Below are 11,899 nucleotides of genomic sequence, written 5' to 3'. Positions count from 1 at the left end.
GGAGAAAGCAGGCTCTCCACCAAGCAGAGAGCCCAATGCGGACTCGATCCCAGGATCATGATCTGAGCTGAAGGCAGATGCTTCAACCCACTGAGCCACCCAGGCACCCCGATGACAATATGTTTTAAAACGCAAGAAAATGTTAATTTCTGCATTTAGCTGGATGAGACAGATAACCAGATAACTCTATACCTTTAGTGCTTTTCTGAAAAAAAAAAAAAATTAAGTACCTGAACCAATTAACCTGAAATTAATCATGTTAATCAGTGAAACTAGAACTGTGCAGAACATTTTGAAGCCATAAGAAATGAACAGGTAGGGGCGCCTGGGTGGCTCAGTGGGTTAAGCCTCTGCCTTCGGTTCGGGTCGTGGTCTCAGGGTCCTGGGATCAAGCCCCACATGGGGCTCTCTGCTCAGCAGGGAGCCTGCTTCCTCCCTCTCTCTGCCTACTTGTGATCTCTCTCTGTAAAATCAATAAATAAAATATTAAAAAAAAAAAGAAAAGAAATGAACAGGTATCTGTACGTGTGCCCTTGGGACTAACACTTGAACATGCTCTCTCCATAGGGTTTGCCCCCATCAGTGGAATGTGCAGTAAGTACCGAAGCTGTACCATCAATGAGGACACGGGGCTTGGCCTGGCCTTCACCATCGCTCATGAGTCAGGGCACAAGTGAGTGAGCCCTTGCTTCACCACTTGATACGAAAACCGGCTGGGTGATTCACTGGCATCTCCCTAGTGATCATTGTTGGTCTAGTCTGAATAGATAGGCTGAATCTTGGGTCAAGCTTGGAATCCTGCCTGACTCTAAGGAGAGCTCCCTCAGTAAAGGCCGGCCATCAGGGATGTTGCTTTTTTTGAACAACAGTGTTTCCCTGCAGCACAGAATTACATGGTGGGCACAGATGGATTGTGGATCATCTAATGGACCCCCTTGCCTTTTAGGAATGTCTTCCAGGCTCTGTTACAGTGAAGATCCTTTTGGTACAGTACCTCTAGGCAGACATGTAAATTCACAGAACATAATGGCGTGTTCATTGTTCAAAGGCTTTCAGTGCACACACTGGATATTCTTGGAGTTGGTGTCATGGCGGGTTCATAGTAGTCTTTTCTCTGGTGTTAGTAAATCTTTCTCTTGTGAGAATGGAGTTTGAAACGAGGGATGAGAAACTTGAGAGCAGTGAGCTAAATGGATAAGGCATGAAATATGGTGCTGACACCGTTCTGTAGAGGCTTTTCAAACATGCCTTGAATGGTAGCAGCCACATTGGAATGAGCCCGCTGCTTTACAAAACGGCTGCTTCGAAAGACAAGCTGTTTGGATAGAGTTGAATATTGGTGTGTGTGTCTTGTGTTTAACACTTATCTCGAATGCTCATATTCAGAGCATCTGATTGATTTCTGACTTAAAAGCAAAATCATCTCCTCTACAACTATAGTTTATATTTGAGTATTTCGGTGCTTATGTCTCTCATGGGCATATTATCTTCTGGAAATTTGAATCCGGCATATGTACACAGCCACTTTCTTAGCAAGGTATGAATGAAACTTTTTTATTGTGAACAGTGGTACAAAAATGCATGTCATGCACAAGGCCCCTTTGTACAGAGCAGGAAAGAAGTATGAATGTCAAACATGACTGCTTAAATTTGTTTCTGTACCTATCACCTGCTAACCCTGAACTTCAGTATCACCGTTACAGTTGGTGGCAAGAAAAAAAAAAAGTGGTACTTGAAAGAATTGGACTATCCCATCATTTTAAAGTAGCATAGATATCTTGACCAAAAGTTTCTCATCCTTAAAATATTTAGCAGATATACCATTCTCTGATTTTGTGGGCAAGACATAATGGAATAAAACCCATAGCATTCTTGACAATTTTCTACATGAATTTTACAATACGGCAGTTGCCTTTTTTTTCCTTAAAAAGGTTTTTTCTTTTTTATTTATTTTTTTTAATTTGTTTTAGAGCGAGAGGAGCATGCAAACAATGGGAAGGGACTGAGGAGAGGGAGGGCGAGAATCTAAGACTCCACAATGGGGGCAGAGTCCCACACAGGGCTCGATCTCACGACCCTGAGATCATGACCTGAGCTGAAACTGAGAATCGGTCCCTTTACCTGCTGAGCCACCCAGGCCCCCCTGTAGTTGACTCTTAAACAACATTGTTTTGAGCTATGTACAGGTCCACTTACATGTAAATTTTTTTTCAATAAATGCCATATAGTATTTTAAGTGTATTTTCCTTATAATTTTCTTAATAACATTTTTTCCCTAGCTCACTTGATTGTAAGAATATAGTATATAATGCATGTAACATACAACATATGTGGTAATTAAGTTATTAGTAAGGCTTCCAGTCAGCAGTAGGTTATTAGTAGATAAGCTTTGGGGGAGATAAAAATTAGACTTGAATTTTCAACTGCAGGTGGGGAGGGTCAGTACCCTTAACCCCTATGGTGTTCAAAGGTCAATTGTATATAGTAACTCATTTTGTCTTTCTTTTTCCTTACAACTTTGATAACTCTGTCTCTCACTGGGGTTCAGTGATTGCCAATGCATCTTCTTTCCTTTGATTATAATCTGGAAAATGGGCTCACAGAACGATGCTTTCTTCTTTCTACTGCAGTTTTGGCATGATTCACGATGGGGAAGGCAATCCCTGCAGAAAGGCTGAAGGCAATATCATGTCTCCCACACTGACAGGAAACAATGGGGTGTTTTCCTGGTCTTCGTGCAGCCGGCAGTATCTCAAGAAATTCCTTAGGTAAGACAAAATAAAGCAGAGGTATTCCCAGGGTGGTGACAATAAACAGTGCTCAGCAGAGTTTTAAAATACTCGGTGGTTTGATGATGACGGCGGTGTTAGTGACAGTGATGATGATGACGACGATGGGGCTGCTGCTGGTGAGGATGGTGGTGATGGTGATGATGATGATGATGGTGGTGGTGGTGGTGGTGGTGGAGATGGTGATGGTGGTGATGAAGGTGGTCAAGGTGATTATGTTGGTGATGGTGGTGGTGGTGATGATGCTAACGATATTGGCATCACTATTGCTATTGAAGAAATACATTGAAGGTCTAATACCATGCTAAATGCTCTGCACTTGTTGCCTCATTCAATCTTCATGGAATTCCTATTAAGATTCTTTGTCTCTGCTTGAGGAAACTGAGTCATAGGGAGGTTAATTGTGTTGCTTAACATCCTACAGCCAGTAAAATATAGACATGAGATTCACACTTAGGTTTGCTATGACTCCAATTCTACGCTTATAACTATCTCCCGTTTATGACCTCCAGAGACTGCTATATAAACATTTAACTGTGACTCACTATTTTAATCTGATCATCCAGTTTGGTCATAAGAGTATTAAAAATGCTAAAATGGTGTGCATATTTATAATGAATGGAATATTGTCTTGTTTAGCTAATTTTGTTTAAAATGGCCATGAGCTAGCTGTAGGTCTAGAAGACATCCAAAGGGGAAGATAAATATATGAAATCCATTTGATAACTCAAAACTCCTACATAGCATTTGTAAAATGGGAACTAGAAAGGTAGCACTGTGTGATTCATATTAAATGATGAACCTAAAGTTGGAACTCTTTGAAGTTTCCTCTAACTTTATTTAACAACAATATATATATGACCACTGTAATTATAATAGCACTCCTAATTTTTATTATCTATCTTATCATGCTATGTTGACTCACAAAAATGAGAAGTTCTAAAACCATTTCCCTTTGACCAAATGTTAGGGAAACAAACAAATATTTTTGGGAATTGATAATTTTGATACTTTTTTTTTAACTGCAGTATTGCATATTATTTGTGAATGTTCCTAGAATTAGTAATACAGGCAAAGCTGATTAAATATAAAGATGTCTGACCAAACAGTATCCAAAGAACAGTAAAAAATTGACAAACCTTTTGCTAATTATAAGTTTTATCAAATAGAAGATTGTCTTCATTAGTTTTAAATTTATGATTTGAGCTTTAAAAGTATTTTTTCTATCTCATGTGAGAATAGAATCAACAGATATTATAAATCAAGGTCAACTTAGTACAGATTGAATTCCCGTCATTAATATACAATTAAACGTTCAGGGATGATGGTACCAGTTGACTTTGAATGCTTACTATGCTGGGTTGGTATATTGCATTTTCTTGCCGGATCTGTTAAACTCTTAATGGAAATCACTATCCATAATGAAGTATTTAGAGTTGATCTTGGTCTCATGGTTGACTCGGATTCCCATCTGTCTGCCTCCACAATCATACTTAACCACCGTGCTATTTTAACTCTCATTGATATCATAGTTTAACTCTTCAAGTTAAATGGAGGGAAGGTGCTTTTTAACAATATCCACCATCCAGACTGACTTTTGTTTTTTCTAATACATCCCAGTTTAGTACACTTTGGGGAATTAATTGGGGCTTGTTGCCCCAGTGCATCCTTTCTCCTGATGCTTTCAAAAACCCAACTTATCTTTGGCTTGTCAAGACTGTTTGAGGTAAATTACATTTTTGACCTCGGCCTCATTACTTATAAAAGATGCAGCCCAACCTTCAACTCCATGAAGACAGGCACCAGCTCTGCCTAGTTTATTTTGTACCCTTAGTGCTTGGCCTGGTACTCAGCACCCGGTAGGCACCCCAATAAAAATCTGTTGAATATTGTTGAATGCGATTATTGGGAGAGTTTTCAAATACAGTGACCTTTCCCATCTAGTTGGCCAAACCAAACCACTTGGGTAGCCATAACTTCCAGTGCCAGGTGAAACGTCCCATAGCTGTATAAATTCTATCTTCTTAGACAGGAAGGGACTCACTCTCTGTAAAAAAAAATAAAAATAAAAAATAAAAATCCATTTTAACTTTCAGTATTATCTATATCTTTTGCCATGCTGTATTTTCCTTTGCCTGAGTGAATTCAGAGACATCGTTTTCCATGGAAGGATCACAGATAAACACAGGAATTAACACGGCTGTGTTTTCACGGCAGCACACCTCAGGCTGGATGTCTGGTGGATGAGCCCAAGCAAACAGGACAGTATAAATATCCGGACAAACTACCAGGACAGATTTATGACGCCGACACACAGTGCAAGTGGCAGTTTGGAGCAAAAGCCAAGTTATGCGGCCTCGGGTTTGTGAAGGTATGTTTGCGTGTGATTGCAAACTCACATTAAGATTCTGCAGCGAGTCTATGTCCCTAACAGAAATGTAAACATTTGGTTTGCAGAGGCCGAGGGTTAGAGTCTGGGTTATCTCTAAGATGTCAGTTGTTTGGCATGATAATTAAGTGGCAGTTTTACTGTCAGTGAATTATCCAGGCTTATCCCGCATAGATCGTGCCTGGTTTAAATACCATTCGACTGCATCCCTGGGAGAAAATCCCTCCTGGCGAGATGAGGGTTTCATCACAAGCAGTAAATCTGGGTACAATCACGTTTACCTTCTCCTCAACCTTCTGTCTATTATCGCTGTGTCCATATTCCGCTGTGATGTGATATGTTGAAAAAACGTCACCCCCTCGAAATATATCCCTGTACCTTTCTGGAATATGAAAACTACTGTTGACAGGCAACTTTTTGTGTGTCCAGTCTTCCCTTCAATATTGTGAGAAACATCCATGGGAAAAGGAAAGGTCCAGGACGTAGAAGTGGGAGAAGCGTCAGACCAGTTGGTCCAAAACTCCATCACGGAGTGCGTCAGCATCAGTACAAAATGGAATCAGTTTAAAGTGTTTCTTCCAGAAAGAAATGTGGTGTTCCTCAGTCTCCGGAAAGCGGGAAACGACAAAGTTTTATAGCTCCTTTTCCCTGCTCTCTGTCTCTTCTTCCCCCTTTCCATCTCTCGCCATGTCCGTGTGTCCTGCAGCCGCCAGCAGCCCCACCGTGGGTAACCCGCCCCTCCCACCACCCCCCAGCACTTGCCACATGAGCGTCTGTTCCACACAAGGCATCGTCTCAGAGACGTATTTTACTTCTTCTCAGTCTTCGTGAAGACCTTTTGAAAGGGGAATGATCATGTCCTACGCGGAGCTCAGAGAATGTATATTCCATTTGCCCAAAGCCTCAAAACTTTTAAACCTGTCCATCACGCTGATGTTAAGCTTGCTTCTCTCCAATTAATAGGTGTTTCCCAAGCTTCACTCACTAACATCAAGAGTCACTGATAATTACCTTCATTCTCTGTGCTGTGTCTCTGTATTTTTTTTTTAAGATTATTGATTTGAGAGAGAGAGTGCTCAGCAACAGGGAAGCAGAGGGAGAGGGAGAAGCAGGCTCCCCACTGAGAAGGGAGCCTGATGCAGACGCGTGACTTGATCCCAAGGCCCCAGGATCATGACCTGAGCTGAAGGCAGATGCTTAACCCACTGAGCCACTTAGGCACTTTTCTAATAAATCAGTTTCTTAAAAATATGTAAGTCCAGCCTAAAGAAATAACCACCAAATCCCAGGTTTTGATATGGGATCATGTATTTCTCTAATGCTCCTTAAACGTCTCACTGTTAGGAAAGTTGACCGATGCACCATCCACAGTTTTCTCGGCGTATCTTCCATGGAACATGGAACTGACTTTGGCAAATGCTGGCGTTTCGTGTATATGTTAATACGTTGACAACTGTTTCTAATTGCCTGTTACGTTGATGCGTCTGGCAGAGGTCAGTAGACATTCGCTTGACTGACGAAGTTTGTCGAACTCTGTCTCCTGTTCACTTCATTCCTGAAGGTTTCACAAGCTCACGCATTCATTAATCAAACATTTACTAAGCGCTTACTATGCAGCAAATGCACAATGGGTAACAAGTTTGATTTTCCTTGGAATTATCAAGGAAGTTTTTAAAATGACCGTGATTCCTGCAGGATCAGACATTTGACGCACATGTGTGGGGTTCCTGTTCCGTGTCCGACAGTGTGCAGTGTCCCACAGCCTCTCTGCAGCGACTCATCTTTTCCTGGAACCATACCCTATTTTTGGGAGACAGTGTCTCAGTCCGATGGTCTTTCTTGGGGAGCGGGGCAAGGGGAAGTGGCTGTTGCAGACTGAGAACATGAGGAAGGTTCAGGATGGGAATGCCTGGTCAGGTGGGGAGATTCCCTTCAGGGAGAGGTTTGAGACAACTATGAGGCAAGACAGGGAAGGTGGTAGATCCCGAGGGTGGAATTCGCCGCCGCCCCAGAGCCTACGGGGGTGGAAAATACCTGCTTGTCACCAACCATGGCGATACCTCCGAGAATCACAGATAGTTCCTCCCCGGCCCTATGTGGAAGGGTTTTCCAAACACGCAAACCTCTCGTTCATCCTCCTGGTCTGGACAGTGTAGACCCATTTCCAGCAGCCCAGGAAAAGGGTGGTGGTTGTTTATTGAGTCTTCACTGTCCTCTCATTGCTTCCCTTACAAACCTGATCCCCTCATTGCCTTTTTTTTTCCCCTAAACTTTATGCCTCCTGGAAAGGCAGTTTTACATAATAGTTAGACGCGTGCATGCACACGCGCGCGCACAAACACACACACACACACACAGAAAGGGGAAGAAAGAAAGAAAAAAGAAAAGGAAAGGAAAGAATGCTCAAGTGTCTTTGGATCCAGGGATGCAATTGTCAGTTTCCCCTGGAACTTGTTAAAAATGCAAATGCTCAGGTCTCATCCCAGCCCTAAAGAACAAGAAGGTTTGGGGATAGGATGGTCAGTGCTTGAGCAGGGGCTCAGGTGATTCAGATGCTGACTCAGGGATGAGAACTGCTGAATTAGGCAGTCTTGAGTTTTTTACACACACACATACACACACACACACACAACTTCTGGAGTTAGGTAGGCCTGGGTTTAAAACCCGATTCCGCCACACCCTAGAACCCTGGCGAGCGGCTGAACCTCCCTCGGTTTTTGTGTCCCCATCTGTACCATGAGGCTAAGGAAGGTTCTTCCCTGCTAATTGTGAGGGTGCAGCTCTAGGGGCTGCGGGACCCCTCAGTGGATACCCAGGCTCTTCCTCCTCCTATCTCAGCAGCAGCGTCATGCCAGGCTCCTCTCTCCCCGTGGCTTCCTTGTCCCAGGTCTGGAGTTGGCTCTCTTCGATCCCGGTCTCTTCTTCCCTCCTCCCCCAGCCCCGGGTTTTCTGTCTTTGGCATATCAAACCTGATCTCTCTTCCCTTGCAAAATGAGTTGGCAACTGAAGGGTCCCCATGATTTGGACAGATGGAAAGGGAGGTCCCCTCCACAGCTGCTGGGGAGACTGTGCCTTTGGTTATTGCACATGTAGCAAAAGCTCCACAAAATGTTCATTTTAGTGGCACCGAGAGGGATTGAATCCAAATAGCAATTACAGGGAAGCATTTGAATTCTAGTGAAAATGTTTGTGATCATCACCTCACAGAATGCTTCCTTTAAAAGAAGAGGCATGTTAGAAATAGCAGGATGGAGATGTATTTCTTCTTTCAAGAATCTGTATGTTGCAGTGCATGAAGGACATAAAAGGAAACAAAGTTCTAGAAAATAAGTCACGGACATGTTATGTATAGCATGGTGACTGAAGTTAATACTACGTTGCATGTTTGAAAGTTGCTGAGCAAGTAGATCTTAATAGTCCTCATCACAAGAAAAAAAAAATAGTAACAGTGTATGGGAACAGATGTTCTCGAATTTATTGTGGCGATGTCTTATATAAATACAAATATTGAATCATTATGTTGCGTACCCAAATCTAATAGAGTCAGTTATACCTCATATTTAAATATTATTTTTAAAAAGTACTTGACATTGGGATAAAAGAATGGAGAATAAGGAGAAACTTCCTAGAATCTAAATCTAAAAGTAATCAGTGAATTGTACCTACTTTGCTATCTACTAAACTTGCTACATCAAGTTTCAACTCTTACTAACTCACCCCATGGACTCCTGTTCCAGTGTTGATATCTTTGTATTTTCCCAAACCCTTCCTTTGTTCACGTCTATAAGCCTTTTAAATTGTGCTTCCCACCCTAGAATGCATGGTCACCCGTGTGACAAATACCTAATCACCTTTTACCGTTGTCAAAGATTCAGTGCAAGTCATACCTCCTATTTTCCCCAAGGTTCCTCTCCCCGAGCCTCCATCTGCACACTCTACGGACCATCATGAACTCATGGCACCGTATTATAACTGACGAGGTGTGCCTCTCGCCTCAGTGGATGGCAAGCCCATAGTGTCTGCCCGCCATGTTGGCAGATACCCCAGAATCATTTACTGAATTTACATAGTACTAAAGCTTACATTTCTCTAGCATTCCCATTTTCATAAACTGGAAGATTTCGCCTCTGTCCTCTTCTCATCCCTCCTAAAGGAAGGGAGAGAGAGAGAGAGAGGAGTCAAGAATGTCTCTATGATTCTCGGCTTGGGCAGCCAGAAGCATGGGGGTGTGATAACACGGGCTGGAAGAGGTTGAACAGGTTTGGGGGAGCAGCTGGGGAACTTCGTTTTGGATGTGTTTGGTGCTTCATAAAATTCGATTTGCAGAGACCACTCGCATTTTTAGCGCATCGGTTTCGCTTGACGGGGCATCCTTCAGAATCTTTGGACTACAACAGGACAACACGGGCCAACCAGTGACAAGACAGAGGAATGCGTAATGTCGAGACTCTCCTTAAAGATCACATCCAGGCGACATGAGACCTTGGAGTCTCTGTGGTTATTTCTTTTCCCCTTAAATTATGACTTGAGTCTAGGGAATTATAGATAAGGAAAAGCTAGTCGAATGTGCTGGGGGGGCGGGGGGAGGAGGGAAGAGCAAGCAAAAAAGTACAAACTCCCATTTCTGTTTACTTTGAAAGGGAGCTTTCTCAGAGGACTCGCATGGTCGTCAAGGCATGTAGTTGGCTATAATTACGTTTGACTTATGTACTTCACCACAAAAGAAATAACATGTTCATACAGCCTGTCTGATTTCACTCTGGAATCCTGTGTTTTTTGCCTCATTTTCCCGGTCTTCTCCAGCTGCCCCTTCTCCATAGCCCTGTGGCTTGGCATTGGCCATGGAATCTGGGTCTCCTTTGCTTGGGTCTGCCCCAGGGTCATTTCGGCGGCTGCCACATAGGCGAGGGGTGTGGGTTATGGCTGCCTGCTGGCTGTCAGGAGGAAACGGTTTAATTCTGCAAGTTTTCCTAACTGTGGCTGGGTTTCAATGGTTACCTCTCCTTTCTCCATTTTGATGTAGGACTTTTTCCACATTAAGTTATTCCCCTCAAGCCCAGGGTGATCCACGGAGGGAGAGCACACAGAGATGATGAAGCTGATTCACTTGTTGGAAGGCTGCCTCCTGCTTTCTACTGCTGTTAGCGGCAGGGCCATGTCTTTGGGAAACACTGACATACCGTGTCTTAGGAGCTGTTTTGAGATTTGAAAGTGGTATTCTGGAATGTGGGGCGCATGGCTAGGGCCATGGACGGGTGGTGGTCCCCAGCAGCATCCTGAATGTCCTTCCATTCTCCTTTGGAGGGGAAGGACTTTCTGGTCCACACGATCAGGCTCACTGCCCTTATCTCTGATTTCCTTCTTACTTCTTCTTAGTTCTGTGGAAAACTTTTTTTGTGAAATCACTCTGGAGCTTGCTCTTGCCATGTTGTCTCACCATGAAATCTGCATTAACCGGAAGGCTTGGGGAATTGGGTGCCCAGTGAATGGAATTTTCAGGGCCCCACCAAGTGACCACAAAAGTCATTTTGTTTCCTCCCTGGTTGTTAATATTTTCCCCAAAATCATACACGTTCACACGTCTATCCCAGCAAATAGAACGTGGCAAACGAAGTGGAATGATTTTGACATTTCATGATTTTGACATTCTCTTAATGACATAATTCTGAGTAGCAACTTTAGCTGTTTGGGCTGGAAGGAATCTGGTTCAGTCCCCTCGTTTATAAATGGGTGACTGAGGCCCAGGAGGTTGAGAGCTTTCCAGCTTCCACTAATGACAAATCCAGGTCCAGAGAGCTGGGGTCAAGGACTCTAGCTGGAAACAGGCCAGTGCAAGTCTCCTGCCTTTGCCACTTACCAGCTGTGCGACTTGGCAGCTTTGGAAGTGTCAACGGCTCGCTCAGTCCCGTCATCTAAATTAGTTTCTCTGGGGAACTCGTTTAGTGTCCGCCACTAAATGCTGTTAGTAACACTATTAGTTTCCCGTAGCCGCTCTAATAACTTTCTGTGAACTTGGTGACTTAACATAAATTTATTTTCTTTCGGGAGGTAGACATCTGGGATGAGTCTCACTGGGCTGAGATCAAGTGTTGGCAGAATTGTGTCCCTTCTAGAGGCTCCAGAGGAGAAGCCATTCTCTTGCCTTCTCCAACTTCTAGAAGCCTCCTGTGTTCCTTGGCTCATGGCCCCTTCTCCCCATCTTCAAAGCAGCAACATCCCCCTTAGACCCCCTCACGCTGTCCTCTCTCGGGTTCTCTTCCATCTTCCTCTGCCCTATTTAAGGTCTCTCATGATCATCTTGGGCCCATCTGGGAAATTAAGATCGTTTCCCCATCTCAAGGTCAGCTGATTAGCAGCCTTAATTACGTACGTGATTTTAATCCCCCTCTGCTATGTAACTGCACGAAGTCACAGAAGTCGCAGGTGCCAGTGATTTAGACATCGTTTTTTGAGGGGGTGGGGGGAGCAGTATTCTGCCAACCACAGTCTAGCATGAGAGTTCAGTTCTTTCATGGTTTAGTGTGAGAATTGTTGAAATGCTTGAAAATTACTATGAAGAGGAAGAAGGTGATGATGGTGATGACTTACACCATTTATCCTTGAGAACCAACCTAGAGAGTCAAGAGCTACTTTTATCACTGTTTGCATAGGGGAGAAAACCACAGATCAGAGACTTCTAGAACTTGACCATACGGCATAGAATCTGGAATTCTGGAGCAAG

The 11,899-nt window shown here is 43.4% G+C and overlaps 1 protein-coding gene across 1 annotated transcript in view; it reads left to right on the top strand.

The window, feature by feature from the left end:
• Window positions 1-471: 471 nt before the first annotated feature.
• Window positions 472-11,899, top strand: part of ADAMTS18 (ADAM metallopeptidase with thrombospondin type 1 motif 18) — a 69,813-nt gene continuing 58,385 nt past the window's right edge. Inside the window, exons 1-3 of the mRNA XM_013057004.2 lie at window positions 472-673; window positions 2,631-2,768; window positions 5,007-5,160. Of these exons, the coding sequence (XP_012912458.2) occupies window positions 588-673; window positions 2,631-2,768; window positions 5,007-5,160 (378 nt within the window). The 5' untranslated portion in view covers window positions 472-587. The remainder of the gene's footprint in view (window positions 674-2,630; window positions 2,769-5,006; window positions 5,161-11,899) is intronic.

Source organism: Mustela putorius, unplaced genomic scaffold (assembly GCF_011764305.1).
Source record: "Mustela putorius furo isolate JIRA1106 unplaced genomic scaffold, ASM1176430v1.1 tig00000174_pilon_pilon_pilon, whole genome shotgun sequence".
Taxonomy (NCBI): Eukaryota; Metazoa; Chordata; class Mammalia; order Carnivora; family Mustelidae; genus Mustela; species Mustela putorius.
This window is presented reverse-complemented; position numbering and strand designations above follow the sequence as displayed.